The 16,385-nt window shown below is 38.5% G+C and overlaps 2 protein-coding genes across 3 annotated transcripts in view; one reads left to right on the forward strand and one right to left on the reverse strand.

Annotated features, from left to right (window-relative positions):
- Positions 1-655: 655 nt before the first annotated feature.
- On the reverse strand, positions 656-9,842 carry LOC137995203 (radial spoke head 10 homolog B-like). Of its 2 annotated transcripts, none has more exons than XM_068840778.1 (5): positions 8,848-9,842; positions 6,311-7,363; positions 5,556-5,717; positions 3,520-3,663; positions 656-1,545 (listed from the first exon to the last, which is right to left on the reverse strand). In XM_068840778.1, exons 1-5 carry the CDS (start codon positions 9,779-9,781, stop codon positions 1,364-1,366), a joined length of 2,475 nt encoding a protein of 824 aa, XP_068696879.1. In that variant the 5' UTR covers positions 9,782-9,842; the 3' UTR covers positions 656-1,363. The 2 variants fall into 2 exon arrangements, with proteins under 2 accessions (XP_068696879.1, XP_068696885.1); XM_068840784.1 differs by having other exon boundaries at positions 6,323-7,363; positions 8,848-9,840.
- A 48-nt stretch (positions 9,843-9,890) lies between these two features.
- Positions 9,891-16,385, forward strand: part of LOC137995215 (palmitoyltransferase ZDHHC3-like) — a 12,717-nt gene continuing 6,222 nt past the window's right edge. Inside the window, exons 1-7 of the mRNA XM_068840789.1 lie at positions 9,891-10,223; positions 12,630-12,754; positions 13,607-13,627; positions 14,219-14,242; positions 15,234-15,285; positions 15,391-15,472; positions 15,825-15,955. Coding sequence (XP_068696890.1) covers positions 9,987-10,223; positions 12,630-12,754; positions 13,607-13,627; positions 14,219-14,242; positions 15,234-15,285; positions 15,391-15,472; positions 15,825-15,955 — 672 coding nt within the window. The 5' untranslated portion in view covers positions 9,891-9,986. The remainder of the gene's footprint in view (positions 10,224-12,629; positions 12,755-13,606; positions 13,628-14,218; positions 14,243-15,233; positions 15,286-15,390; positions 15,473-15,824; positions 15,956-16,385) is intronic.

Below are 16,385 nucleotides of genomic sequence, written 5' to 3' on the forward strand. Positions count from 1 at the left end.
ACAACAACCCAACTCCCAACAAAACACTGGAAATCACATAATTTTCACGCTTCACAGAACAATGTCCCTCAGTTTTCTGACATCAATAATTTTATTATTATCTCTCTTTTTGCCATGTGCCCATTGCTAGTAAGGATGAAAAAAGTAAAAATAAAAAAAACAATTCAAGCTACTAAATCGATTGAAAGCCTTTGGCAGGTCTGTAAAAATATTCACTTCTTTTCATTTCCTGGTTATTACATTATGATTGAGTCAAGACTCAGGAAGAAAAATGAAAATCTCAAATTGCATTAACTCAGTATGGACAAAAGGAGCTACAGAACAAGTACTTGAAAGACCAGTAACTGTGAGGCATTCAGAAAGTTTCAATTTTTTGAAAGTAAACTGATTGGACAAACTCATGAATTTTAAGTGATTTGTATGTGTGTCAGTTCCTGACACTTCAGTTTTTTAGCAAGTTTCAGGGCCAGTTTTGTAGTGAAATTGTGGACAAGATGTAGACTGCCAAGGTTCATAATTTTTTCTTTCCTTGCATATGGTTTGTAAAAATTTCCGTCCAAATTTTGTTGTTTGAAGTATACGCATGTAGTTCATTCTCATAAACTTAGGAAAATAAGACTTATACCACACAGGAAGGAAGAAATATGCAATGGCAAAGGAGTATGGCTTTTTTAATTGCAAAGTTTCGAGGACAATAAATAATGTTTTCTTCTTGAAAATGTTACTCAGAGATACACTACAAATGTATGTAGTCACGACAGCCATATGAATTTGGTTTTCTCCCACACGTAGCTTGGACTACTTGCTATTAATTAAAAGTTACAAGCCCCAGACATTGCCCAAAGGGCACAGAGTAATTCCGTGTTAAGTGTCTGATCAATTAAGCTAGCCACAAGAATAGGCACATTATACATAGATGTTATGCACGACGTGTTAGCCTACCTATGAAAAACTGTGCATGCCAAAGTTGCCTCTTCTGCAACCATTAGAAAACAAGCAAGAGGTCCTGACATGTACAAGGTCACGGTACTTTAAAAATCACTGGAGCATTTGTGCGATAAAATGCACATTTAAAAGCATCAAACATCAATAACCATTTCACAATACATAAACTAAAAATTCCTCATTTAAAACAACATGGAAACCTCAATTTCCTTAACATCATCTTTCTTGTGTAAAGCATCAAATCAATACTGTTTTAAATCATCTCAAATACTGTATGCAATAAGTGAACATTGTTGGTAACTTACACAAAACACCCAAATTGTTGATACACATTGTCAACTATTTAAATAACTGTCTTTATGTGGCAACTCAAGTATTGCACGTGAGTTTCCATGAAATTACAGAAACAAAGGTGCATTCAAGCAACTGAAGGTTTTAGTTCTAATTGTGCTTTCTTTATTATTTCCATATTGTCTGCAGCTTGAAAGAACTTGTCAAAGAAGATCTCCACCTGCAGGCACCAGATTTGTTGTTGATCAGGTTGTTCAAATTGACTTCCATCGGCTGCTGGAACACAAAGGCTTGGAGTTTGAACCTCTTCTACAAAAAAATACAAACAAGCCTTTTCAATAAAGAAAGTATTTTCCCCCAAACGATACTCAACTTGGGAAACTTAATGTATGTAGTACACAAGTAGATTGATTGAGTCTAATCAAGGCTGGGGCATAGGAGGCTGGGGACGAAGCAGATAGCCCTCATGGTGTGTGCCGCTTGTTCTGTTCATTAATTTACTTGTGTTCCCTAGGATGATCTTAATAATTAGTTATTCAGGACTTGTTCAGTTTTTAATCCCTAAAAATTGCTTATTCCCGCTTGATACCTGATATATCAGTGCTCGAAATTAAAAAAATTCCAGGTTGTCCCTGTTTCAATTAAAAGCCAGCCAACTAAACCCGTAAATTTGGTTGCCATGATAAATGCTCGGTTACCCATTAGGAAAGCCCGTACAATTAAATGCACGCCGTGCTGAGAGGCTATCAAATGGTGTTGGAGCTTCAGTATCCCATAGTTCTAAGTGTGCACCTGTGGTTTTAGAATCTTCAAAATGGAGACTTCAATCTCCATCCCATACATTTTCCTCCTGTTTTGCAAAAAGAACAGATATTCAAAACACAGGAAAATGCTCAGCTGCGACAAATTATTGTTAACGTCACACTACCATCGGACATTGAAAATAAAAACCCAACAAGTGAGTGGCTGTCGGGTGCTGCTTATGTAATTCATTTTCTATTTTTGGTTGGGTTGTCCCGTGACAGTTGTTTTTTCTTCCGCCAACCAAGCTTCTCATTTTACCAAAAACTAGTCACCAGGTAAACTTTCCGGTCATCTGGGACGACCGGATGACCGGACTAACCGCTAATTTTGAGCACTGTATCTTTTTTCTTTGTTCAAAACCCTAACTGTATTTTACAGTGGATCAAGAATAATGAGATGCATCCTTGAAGGGGGGGGCCAGGAAGGGGAGCCCAATGGCTTTTGAGTGGGCATGGATGATAATTGTTAGGGGAACTCTTTGTCATGTTCATTCCATGTTTTTCTTGACACATGATGTTGAAGTCGAGGAGAAGAGCTACCTGGGACACATCACTACAGGCTTCTGACAAAATTGAGTAGGATCTCATTATTTTCCTGATAGAAACTAACAATAATTCTTAATTAAACTACTAATCTTTTATATTCTTCAATATCCCACTTTTTTTCTTCAATTTGACTTTTAACAGCACAATTTTAAACAACAACTTAAGGACGTTCGCGCCCATTGCTACTGCGCATCTTTTTGCACATGTCACGCACACGTCATGCATCGTAGACCACGCAAGTAAACACGATGCTAAAGGCGCAAAAATTTTCCACAAGAATGGAACATGAAGGTATGTGGCATCATGGGATAGCTGTGGACCCAGGTCTTCTCGGAAATGTCACGCAATGGCGTGACAGTGCGAATAGACAATCGCTTTGAGAACTTCGCAGCGATTTTACTCTCTTGAATGCTCGGTGACCCCCATTTTTCTTTCCATAGATCACTTCCTTTCTTGATTTTGTCCATTTTAACAAAAAACAAAAAAAATCTGTACGTGAGAAGTTACAAATATTTGCCCTTTTATGCTCTCGTGCGACCGAAGTTTTCTTTCTTAGACTAATATGTATTGTTTTTCAAGGTCTATTTCACCTCAGAAAAAGACATCAGCTGCAAAGGTTAATTTAGTTATATTAGTTATGTTGAACTGAGTACGTTTACCTGATCTAAATTTCACTCATGTAGCTTTTTTATTGCTGACAGTTGTAAGCTAAGATCGTCTTAAAGTAACGCAATCTTCTAAAAATGCACCTCATGATCTCGAAAACGAGCACGGTGACCCCCCATTTTTTTTGCCTTTTGGGCAAAAGTAGATCATTACCTTTCTGCGTGGCAAGTTTAAAAAAAATCTGTACGTGGGAACGTTTTGGGCGCGAACGTCCTTAAGGAAAAGATCCTATTACAAACTTATTCCTTGAATACATGTACAAACAAACCTTGAAGGTTTTCATCTTCCCCATCTCCAGGCTCAGCAGGTCCCAAAGATTGCTCCTTTTGTTGTTGGACATTTGCACTTGATTGGAAAGACTGTATTTTCTTGCTTCCTTCTTGAGAACTGGGCAGAGGATCAGTGCTTTTTGCTAGAAACGCCAACTTCTCGTTAGTTTAACAGATAATATTAATTAACAGCCTTTTAAGCACCTACAGATTCCCATCATAGTTTAGCACTCTTTCAGGCACAAAAAATACAAAAACATACAAGGAAAACAGAGTTACACATTGCTACACACCAGAGAATTTTCATTTCATTTTTGTCAGCTTAGCTGCAAGAGGATTGTAAAAGGTACACTGCAAAGGCATGGTCACAAGTTTACTATAAAAAAAAAACTAGTTATGAGGCTAGGACTACCAATAATTTATTATCATTAATTTTATTCTTGTTGGCTGAATTGCGTAGTTACCATAAGACTAAGACCAGTATGCAAGACATTACCACACAGGGTTGAGTCAGATTCAAATCAGGATTTTTCTCTATGGAGGTCAGACGTTAACTTGAGTGCACTAGGGGTCACAACTCTTAAGGGTACGTAAATATGGTAACCCAAAGACTCACTTCTAAGGCACAATGACAATTGGAAAGAGTGCATAAGTACTGTGCATATGGTATTAACTAGTTCCTATCAATGACCTCTGCACCAAAATGCACATCAAGGGCTCTTTTAACTCAAGGAGATTATCTTTCATAGGGAATTGGAAAGAAGCCCTGATGACAATGGCCCTGCCTGAAATTACAATCCATACTCATTTAAAACAGTAATTTCTTTATGCAGCAGGCTAGCTCGTGTTGTATGACTCGTTCCTAAATACAGCCACATCACTCCAGTACTGAAAGATTTGCACTGGTTACCAGACTAGTGAAATATCGTAACTATTATGTTCAAGATACTACTTCTAGTCTATAAAGTACAGTATGGAATGGCTCCTGTATATTTGATGTCTCTTTTAAGGCCAAAAACTGCTAGTTGCTATAATCTAAGAAATCAGGACAACCTTCTTCAGATCCCAAGTACAATGTACCAAGTACAAGACATTTGGCCCTACACTATGGAACAATCTTCCAATGAGCATCAGAAATGAAACTAACATTGAAACATTTAAGATTGTTATATAGCTGGAGTTTTCCCCGCTACAGTGTGCCCATTCATTGGCTAGTTGATGGTCACATGACATTTCACAATGAAACTGTTTACCGCCAAATGCCATGAGCGGGCAACAGTGCGAAAACTATGACGTCAAACGGGGAACAGTTCACTATTACCTGCGAAATGTTGACCGCTGTTGCACGTGATCAGAGCGTGCAGTTGCAGGTGGCCTGATGTTGTTGCTGGAATCTGAACGCTTTTTTTCAAAATGTTTGACCCATTTGTTTTGCAATATAACAAATCACTTAATGACTGGTCCCTCGGGAAACAGTTCATTTTGTTTCTCTCGGCTGTGCCTCGGGGAAACATTGAGATTCTCGGGAAACAAAATGAACTGTTTCCCTCGGGACAAGTCATTAAGTGTTTAGTGAATTCAAAACACATTTATTTAGATTAGCTTTTTATAATTAATTATTTATTGATATGATTATCATTTACATATAATTTTTTATTCATGTAAATACTCATTGTAAATAGCACTATAGAATATCAATTAGCATTTTATTTATTATTATTATTATTATTATTATTATTTAAAATCAAAATAAGAATGAACTTCAATGAATGAATTAGACCTTATTCAGAAATGGCGGCCACATTTGTAATTCTTTTGTCCAACTGCAAATTAGCCCACCAAGCCTCATTTTAGAGCAAGAATTATTTTCAATTCACTGTATGGTATTGAGGCTTGGCAGGCTAATTCCCACTCAGACAAAAGAATTATAAATGTGACCGCCATTTATGAATAAGGTCTATTAGAATGAGAATTTCCGTTCTTTCAGATGATCCCACCAATAGTAACTACATTGTATTTAAAAAGACAACCGCACCAGATGTAGTCTGTCCAGCAGGATTGATGTCTCTGGTCTTTGATGGTGAATCGGCACCTGCTGACTTCGTATCTGATGTTCCAGACATCACCCTGCACACTCTTTCAGGTGAGTCCCTATCCCCAGGAGTTTCCCCAGCAAGGATGGCTCCATTTAACTGATCTGGATGTAAAAAGGGAAATCCACTATAAACAAGACATAACCTTGCAATAATAATAATACTAATAATAGTAATAATAATAATAATAATAATTTATTATCATACATGTAGATACTAATGAAATACTACGATTTTCCTTTTCTCATGGAAAAAATCGTCACCACGTACAGTGCAGATATTATTTTTATCTTTCACATGTGCAAAAAAGAGGATATAGGTGTCGTAACGGCAACGGTTCCCAATTGCCGAGTAAAATCGTCTGGTGTTAGACAGAGTAAAATACCAAGTCTGGCTGGTTTGGGCCGGTTTGGGTGTCAAAGGGTTAATTAACCAATAAAAAAGGAGCTTCTGAGGTCTACTCATTGTAAGATACTTTTTTGCTTCATTATTCTCTTCTACAATGACATTTTTTATGGCTAAATTTGACATTATGATCTTGATTTCTAACCCTAACTGTGGTCAATCATGAGAGATACTATCAGCACTCAAAGATGAAATTCATAATCCCTGCACCGCCATTTACAGTGATAGATTATTATTTTAGATGCAACCTTACACCCAAAAATAATCTTTGATTGAAACCAATAGTATCTACCTCCTTCCCTACCTTCATCAGGGCTTTCTAACCCAGGTTTTGAGGTGGCTGGTGTGAAACTATCTGCACTTGGTGATCTAGAAGAGGGAAGTGATGTTGGTTTAGGTGACAGGTGTCCCTTAATAACTGCTTCTGTGACATAAACTGAGGCACAATCAATAAGGGCCTCGAAAAACTCCAGAAACGTCATCTCCAACTCAAGATTGCAAAAGTCATCTTGTGCCAGTGCTGGATTATCTTTTGCAATTAGCTTGATTACCTCCTCTGGGCTCAAGTCTGAATTAATAAGACGGAAGTCATTAAGCATGAACATAAACTGACGGCATTTGAAAATTGGTTCATGTGGGTAGTGCACATGTGGAGCACAAAGCCCACAGAAAATGTTCCAGCTTTTAGGCATTAATTTGACAGCTTCAGTAGATCTCATGGAATCAGCAAACACACTGCCTCCGACTTTACAGTAATTCTGAAGGATGTTTTCAGAAATGAGCTTGGAAACACACCAGGGAAGAACTCTTTCATTGCCGCTGTGATCTTCATTATAGAGCTTATACCCAATGATAACAATTGCATTCAAAAACTCTCTCATTAGCACCTCCTGATGAGGTTCATGGAAATTGCTTGACTTCTCTGGAGCAATGATACGATCCAACTCTGATAGCGTAAAGCCATGGTGATGAACTTTACTGTCCTTCAAGAATCGCCAGAAGTGAAGCCGGCTCATGACAAAGGTGTTGTCAATAGAATCATGCTGGCCTAGGCATGAATAAAAACTGTAGATCTTCTTCAGTTTGCTAATATGTCTCAGCATGACATGGGTGATGGACCGCAGTTCTTCCTCTCGCTCGTATAAATCTAGGTCTCTCTCATCCAGAAGCAGATCAATGTTCAAGTTTAATGGATTTTCAGAATTGTCAGATATCAGGTAAGGTGAAGCAGATCGCATTGCAGAACCATATCGAACAGGAAGACCTGAACTTGTTATGTCTGGAGTGATCATACCTGATGGGTTGATGTCAGGAAAGTCAAGCATGTGGTCCAACTCAAAAGTACCTGTAGTTACCACACAAAGAATGCAAGGAAAATGTTAATTTTTGCCACATCATCACGTCATACAGAGTATAGTAATATTAATTAAAAGAAAATAGCTTTGCCAAGAAGGATAAAGACTAAGCACAGTTTTAACTATTTTAAATACTTATAGACACTGGTTTTTCTGGGTAGCACTGAGGCAAAGTATGCAATCCCAGTATATATATTTTTATTTAACATAATAATTAATATTATTGTCTGGAATCAAACAGTATTTTAGAATCCTGGCTCAATTTTAACCCATTGACTTCTAGCAGTGAGACTTGAGAGGCTTTACTCTGTCTAATTCCAGACGATTTTACTCATCAATGGGGGAACTTATGTCCAGGATTGACCCTAATTAGATGCACACCCAACTTTGACATCCAACTCGGAGTGGTCCTTTCATCTAAGCCTTTGCTACACATTTCCAACACTAAGGTAAGGGTAAAGGTTAGCGTTACTTTTAGGTTAGGGTAAATGCAGCTGTTTATCCTCACTTAAGAAGCAACATTTGCGGGACACTTTTTGTGCGCCACCGCGCACTGGTGGCTCAGTTGGTTGAGCACCGGACTATCACGCAGGAGGTCGCGAGTTCAACTCCGGCTGGACCAACACTCAGGGTCTTTAAATAACTGAGGAGAAAGTGCTGCCTTTGTAACTACATCTGCAAATGGTTAGACTTTCAAGTCTTCTCAGATAAGGACGATAAGCCGGAGGTCCCGTCTCACAATCCTTAACCCTTTAAGCCCCGAGGGGTTCCCCATTGACGAGTAAAATCGTCTGGCGTTAGACAGAGTAAAATCTATAAGTGCCATTTGGCACTATCGGGGCTGAAAGGGTTAAACAGGGACATAGTTTTTTCACGCTGTTAGCTTAACCCTTTAAGCCCCGAGGGGTTCCCCATTGACGAGTAAAATCGTCTGGCGTTAGACAGAGTAAAATCTATAAGTGCCATTTGGCACTATCGGGGCTGAAAGGGTTAAATGTTAATAATCCTGTGGGACGTAAAAGAACTCACACACTTGTCGCTAAGAGTAGGGCATGTAGTTCCCGGTGTTGTGGTCTGTCTTCTATTGTGTATCATGGTTGGGAGGGTAAAAAAGGGCTTGACTGGCAAAGTTAATAAAATAGATGTTAAATGTCTGTTTTTTTAGACACATTTTGATGTTGAAGTTGGGGAGACCTACTGACAAACTCAAGTTTATGTCATTCCCACCATTTTGAACACCCAAAAAAGGATCTTTAATCTGGAGGTAAATTGTTGCAAACCACCTTGAACAGGTTAAAAATATCTCTAATACACTAAGGCGTAGCTAGGGGGGTCCTGGGGTGCCCGTGACCCCCCCTTTGTAAGCCTTTTTTACACAAACAACCTACAATAATCAGGTTGCGAAAACAGTGTGACCCCCCCTTTGAAAAATTCTGGCTACGCCCATGATACACCTGAACCACTCTTGACTTACCTTCAAAAACCAGGCCATTCTTGAACACATACTTTCCACTGCCATGCTTCATATTATTCATCCACTCTCCCTCGTACTTAGCACCCGTCGCATAGTAAAATATCCCATGGCCATGCCGCAGCCCATTCAACCACTCCCCAACATAATAGTTACGCAGAGGGTACTGTGAACCTGGAATACGCTTTAGATACCACGAATGTTCTCCATGCCCATGCTGGGTTCCATTCTCCCACTGTCCCTCATAAATTTCATTCCTATCATACCAGTGCATTGTTCCCTTTCCATGTCTAACATTGTCCCTCCAGTCCCCCTTGTAGACGTTTCCTGAGGCATACCTCCTCATTCCAAATCCATGTCTTTTGTTATGCACCCAGTGTCCATCATAATACGACAAGCCTTCTTTGTCATACCTCAAGATACCTTCTCCAAAACGTTCACCTAATTTCCACTCTCCACTGTACGAAGACGGGATTTTACCGCAAGTATATGTACCCCGGCCATGTCTCAACCCATCCAACACGTCTCCATCATAGATGCTTTCGTCTGGCCAAGTGTAGCATCCTTTCCCTTCTATCTTGTTATTCTTGAAATCACCTTCATACCTGATTCCATTAGACCAAATATATTGTCCCGTTCCGTCCATCAATCCATTTACAAATGATCCAGAATACACGTGATTGCCTTTAAAGTAAGCTGTTCCAACTCCATGAAAAAATCCACGCTCATCTTTCTCGCCTAGGTACGTCTCAACGATCAGACCAACAAGATGAGGTTCATTTCGCATGGCATCGTACGGTTCCTTCTTTTTGTCATTATCTCCTTCCTGTTTGTTTTCTCTACTTTTCTTCTCCTCGCACTGTTCTTTGTCAGTAGTGACAACATCTACCTCTTTGTTCGTCGTTTCTACAAGCACTTCAGACAATCGTTCAGGCATTTTGTTCAGTTCGTGTTAGTGTTTTCGCTTATTCCCCGGATAAACGTGATGTTGTTATGACAACAAGGGCGTCAATATGGTACGCGGGCTCGTTTCATTACACTGTAGCGAATCACAGCGAAGCTGAAACAGCTGCTTCAACGAAAATGGCGGTCACTTCTCGCTCTGATAGGTACATTGGTCTTCCGTGTTTGTGATAGCTGTCATGGGCAGAGGATCCAAGTGTTGTAACTTTTCGTGGTTCGTCAATGATGGGGTTGGCATCGGATGTGCCGTTTTTACCTATTTGCTCATCGCTTATGGAGAATTCGTCGTAGTTTTCGTGATGCTTTTGCCGGAGGTTATATCAGCAGCTGCTTTTGGTATTTTCCACGCCATTGCTTTCACGTTCTTCTCCTGTTTGGCTGTAATTTCTCACAGTAGATCAATGTGTAGTGATCCTGTAAGTAGTTTACACCATATTACATTGAATCAGATTATCTCTCGGTTTTCACATGACGTCACTGCCGCCATGTTGGAGCCCCTTATCGAAGAAACGGCGGCCATGTTGGAGCCCCGACCAAATCCTCTGGGAATTTAACTCTATTATTATGCAAACGTTTTCTTTTGTTTTCGTTGAAAAACATGGCTGTAATGATCACGTGAGTGAAAACCAACTATACAACCAATCTCTAGAGACAAAGATAACAATGTACAATAATTATTGCTGGTGGACGAAAGCAAAAGGAGCTAATGAACAATCGTTGTTTTCGTCCACCAACATGGTAGCGATGACGTAACATGAAAAACACCTATGGCGTACTGGGCCTACATAATGTAATTATAATACATACTCATTTTTGTAGTTAAGTGCACTGAAAGTGCACTATACACTATGTCACCGGGTTGTAAGAATGTAAAAGTGTCTGTGGTGCCAATCGGTGATAATCACTAAAATAAACAGGTCTGTTGGAAGCGTGCTTGAGATTCAACAAACTGAGTCCCAAAATTGGCAAGAATTTGTGACGCTAATGAATAATAAAGCAGCTGCTATTTCCAAAACCATGGAATTACCTGGTGATAAATAACCTCGTCTAGGAGAGTAAAATTTTTGGCTTTGCATGCAGAAACAATGGTCAACCTCAAGAGTTAGGCAATTGTGATCTTTGTGTTGAACTTGCACATTTCTTGTCAAGCTTTATAACACTTGAAAGGGAAAAAAGCAAACTAACAAAAACAAAAACCCAGTCTCTTGTCATCATTTTGACACAGATGTATTCTTTGTTTCGTGAGTAGAAACATGCAGTGGAACTTGATCATGGCACCTGCTGAATTCGATGTCACTTTCGATTTTGCGATTTATTTGCTGTTGCAAAATATTTTATTTTTGTTCGACACTTCCTGAGCTCTTCATAGAACTGTGCAGCAATATTTATTTACTTTTGCATCAATATTTCTTTTGCATAAAGAAGGCTAACAAAATCTGTACCTTGCTTAGTTTGCATTTTTGAGCATTAAAATAAAATTTTCGGTCCTATGTTTCTGGCACGAAGTGGTACATTTTGAGGTCTCCCATCCAGATGCTAGCCCCGCCAGACAGGGCTTAACCTCAATGAATTTTTTTTTTGAATCTCCGGGAAGACAAAACGCAGCTCAGTTGAAAATTTGGACTAAGCTCTGTGTTACCACACGTACACAATGCATGCCTATTTTTTGTTTATACTCCAAATTGATTTGAGCTCATTAGGCATCTTTCACCATAAACAGCTACCGTAAGCTTCGACTCTAATAATAATTCCCTAACATGAAATACTGTAATTAGATTACTGTAAACAGTATCAGCATAAGATTCATGGCCTGCAGCCAACTCACCACCCTAACCAGTGTTAGACGACTTCATTGCTTTTCCCATAACACTCAACCTAATGGACATGTGAGCCTAAGAGCCAATCAAACACCAATAAAACGTCACGTGTATGAGCTTTATATCCTGATAAAACACTCCTCGTTAGTACTCCTCATGAAGAATACTAATAAGGCATAGCTTGTTTTTCTTGTATGCTAATATTCTCCTCTACTCAATTTAAACCAATGTTCTGAATCCAGAGGGACACGCTTTTAGTGAAATGTTTTTGAAGCTGTTCAAAAAACTCGCAGCACGTGTTTTATCGGGTCTAAAAGCACTCGGCTACGCTTCATGTTTTTAAACCCCGATAAAAGACAGCTGCTTGTTTTTTAAACATTACTTAAAGCATTTACGATGAAATATAGGGTGCTTTAAGTTTCAGATGGTAATCCTTTTGCTCTGGTAACATATTGCATCGCAATATTGAGTGCATTTTTTTACGCTATGGTTGTTTTTGTTTCTCATGGTACCATAACATAGCAGTTAAATAGTCAGGTGTAGAATCAATCCTTCTAATCTTACTTCTTGACAAGGAATTTATGACTGAAATAACATAAAGGAATGAATGCAAGGATTATTTTGTGGTCAAGATACAATCTATTATTGTCCGCAAAGTTAAAAAGAACTATTTACAAAGCTAAAAATGTTTAAAAAGTAAAAAAACTGAACCCATGTAAAATATGGGTTTAGCGGATGATACTTTAATACCCTGGCCACAGTTGTTGAAACGATGGATAGCGCTATCCGCCAGATAAATCACTATCCACTGGAAAACTCAATTGGTTTTGCTAATGTTCATCCGCTGGATAGTGATTTATCTGGTGGATAGCGCTATCCATCGTTTGAACAACTGGGGCCTGGTGATTACTTAATGTCGAAAATGTTCAGTTTTTTTACTTTTAAAATAATTTTAGCCTTGGAAATAGTTCTTTTTTCTTATGATCTAATATTGTTTTTTCCTAGGGAACTATACCTTTAGGAAATTGTACATCAGAAAATGTAAAGAAATTACAGCTTCAGGAAGGAGAAGTTGTTTTGAGGTGCACTAGGTGTGAATGTATCAAGCTTGCGAGGGCCCATCATTGCAGGTGATATAAGATAATACTAAGTGATAGTATGACACATAGACATAAATTATATATTAACCCTTGACCTCTGGGAGTGAAACATAATAGATTTTACTCTGTCTAACGCCAGACAATGAGTTAACCCATTGACTCTTGAACCACCCCCACTGACAAGTAAAATAATAATATTATTGTTTGGTGTTAAACAGAGTTTTAGTTTCACTCCCAGGGGTCTTAACCCAATTTTTTTATTGGACCACTTTGGTCCCCTTGCGGTTCTCTCAGGATCATGAAAGAAATGAACCGGACAGATTTTTATGATTCAAGTGGCAAGCAAGCAAATTGTCTATTTAATAGTGCAGCCAAGGAGTGGAACCAGAGACTTCCTGTCTGTGGTCTAGACAGCATTCAGTATTACAGTTAATTAGTCCAATTAGTCCCCTAATTTTCTTTCTCCTCACCTTGTTGTTTATGAAAATTTTGTGTGGATTTAATTAATTAGCTTTACACTGGTGAACGTAACTAGTCTGTGCAGAATTGGAACAAAGGAACTCCTTTTTTCAAGTTCAGTGCTCTAATCATTCATTCATTCATGATTCTACCAACACCACATTCACCCCAGAGGGCAAATGAAGTCCTTTGAAGAAAGGTTTTCATAAGTACCAAGGAATCATTTTGCAAGAGCAGCTGGAAAACTCCAGCTGGACACACAACCATCAGGAGGGGCTGAGAGTATTTTTATAATGATATTAAGAATCAAGGAGGGTCACTGCTTTTCAGTCAGACCAAATCCTGAGAAGGACAAAGCCTTTTAAGGATGCTTTCAAAACTTAAAATTAAAACTGCATTCTTTTCTTTGCTTGAATATTCCAGCACCTGTCAGAGATGTATTAGGTAAGGTTACCAAGGAAGTTCCTGTACTTTTAATGTTGGTTGTTGATCAAAATATGATAATCAGTAAGTGAGTTATCTTAAGGACGGTGCCTACTATTGTTATTGCGCATACGTTCTGCGCATCTCAAGATACTTAGGTTTCCTATAAACTACGCAGAACTCAGGAAGAGTTCTTGGTATCTAAAAAGACAATAATGAAGGGCTGGAAGAAGAAACCTTGTAAGTGACAATCTTCGGTCTATTTGTATTTTGAAACTTTATACAATATTGTTGATTAATTATCTTTGAAAATTGTGCAGTTACCCCCAATTTTCTTTTTGGATTTCAATAACGCTTGTTAAGATCTGCTGTTCCCGCATATTCATAAACCAGGCAAAGATACCTTTCACTGTCTGACCTTAACAGAGAGTTATTGCTGATTTTAGTTTCTTTGATTTAATTATTGTACTGCCTTGAGACTTAATACTTGTGGCAATATAATTATGCAAGTAATATCTATTCACGTGATGTCTTGATTTATTCTCTTCCTGCTCTGGTGAAATATGTGCTTATTAATAGAATACTACAGTTTTATGTACATTTTATTTTCAGGAAAATGGATCACCACTGCCCATGGTAGGCCTTCTAAAGTTTATTACTATTACAGTAATCAAAAAACAAAATGGATTTCTCCCAGGACCACTTCTCTGTCGCAGCCTGGGTTTAGAAGTTATTGGAAATTTTCCAGATAAGAGACAAGTTTTGATTAAAAGGCAGACAATATAAATCATGCATCTATGGCATTCTGTCGACTTCACAAAGTTTACATCTGGTACTAACACTTGCCTGATGCCTGCAGTCTCTATGGCCATGATTTGAACCAAAACTTTTCTGGAATGCTGTGTGAGGGTTGAATGATTGTGCCGAAGGTTGAGGGTTCATACCCAAGCCAGACCAACACTACGGTCTTAAAATGACTGAGGAGAAAATGCTATCTTTGTTATTCCATCTGAAAATGGTTTGATTGTCAAGTCCTCTCTGATTGGGACATTAAACTGTAGACCCTGTCTAATAGCCCTCGTTCATTATTATACTGTGTGGGACATTAATAAGGAACCCACACTATTCGCAAAGAGTGGGGCATGGAGTTTGTGGTGTGGTGGACCCTGTTGTGGGAACCTTGCACTGTTTTGTGGCCCAGTCACAAACTGGGGAGAAACGTTGGTTTATTCTATACATGCTTAATTGACTGCTCCCCATAGGGGTTTTTCAGGGCCAATGAAACACAACGAGTCAACAGAACAGAACAACAACATCAACTGTTAAGAATCCCAACTGGACGGAGGCAAACCAGTTGGCTATTTTACAAGTGCAACTGAGAAGTTGAACCAGGGACTACCAGGATCAAATTCAACAAGTGGTCACAGCGGGTCTTGAACCCGGGATCTACGGATCTCAAGGCAAGCGCCCTAACCACTGGGCCACACTGCCTCCTCTTTTATGTATTTTCAAATTCCAAACTTCTTCTCAAGATTTATTGGAACTGAGATTGTTCAAAAGCGTGTTATATTAAATAACGTTATTTAATTAATAACATTAAATAATGCTTATTTTTCCTCCCCAAAAGGATAAATAATTGTGTTGGAGAGGATAACCAAAAATTCTTCATATTATTCACAGTGAGTACCTATTTTCAATGTCTTTATGCAGCGTTTCTAATAAGCTCAGTGTTTTGAACGTACATGTACTTCAGCTAATGATATCTTCTGTGGTCTTCCTTGCAGTTTTACATTTTTACAATATCAGTCTACGCCTTAATTTTGACAGCTAGACAAGTTTTGATTTGTACAGAAAACGAATGGCAAGGTATGTAAGAAAATGTTGTCTCCCAATCCAATCTCCTGTTGATCCAGAGCAGCTGCCTTGCCTGTGTTCCACCCATTCTAGTTTGTCATAGTGTTAAAGATTTTAGACACAGCAACACTCCCTGGAATTGTTCCACAAAAAAGTACTTACCCAATCAACTCCATACTAAATGACTGCTTTTTCTTAACAGCTCACATACCTGCAGACTTTGTTCAAACACTCTATGGACATTTAAGAGCCCACTCACTGGACACAAAAAATGTATCTCCAGTGTGATTAGATTAGACTAGATTCGATCATCCTTTCCACCACAATCCACACTGCTCAATTTGCATTCTTGCTCTCTCAACAGCTTGTACCTTCCTACCAGTTGCTTCTGCCATTCTACTGATGATATTTTTAGTGTTTGAGTCATTGCTTTTTGGGATATTTTCACTTGTCATGTGCTGTACACAAGTCTCTTCTATAGTCAAAGATGAAACGGTATGGATACATGTACTTTGCTAGTCTGCTTCTACCCAGAATAATATCTGTTTGTGTGACTTTTCATTCAAAAAATATTTTTTTAAATCAAACGTCTGACAAACTTGGTTTCTATGACAACAAGTTTCATAAGATTGATTGGCTAAGAAAATGATAAAAATTTAATGTTTAAAAACCCATATTGGGCTTTGGTGGTGTGGTATAGTCTTGTCAGAAGAGTGTTATGGTTAATATTGTTGCCCATGACGCTGAAGAACACAATGTCAAAATACTTCTAGATAAAGAGAAGCAAAGAGGTGAATGGTTTTGTAACATCAAAGCCATTTTTGAACAGCAGATGTGAAACAATTTTCTAAGCAACAAGTTACATGTATTGCAATCAATTAAGCCAGCAACTCAAGCTGGTGCAAAGAAACTTGATCAAATCTGC

This window comes from Montipora foliosa, chromosome 1 (assembly GCF_036669935.1).
Source record: "Montipora foliosa isolate CH-2021 chromosome 1, ASM3666993v2, whole genome shotgun sequence".
Taxonomy (NCBI): Eukaryota; Metazoa; Cnidaria; class Anthozoa; order Scleractinia; family Acroporidae; genus Montipora; species Montipora foliosa.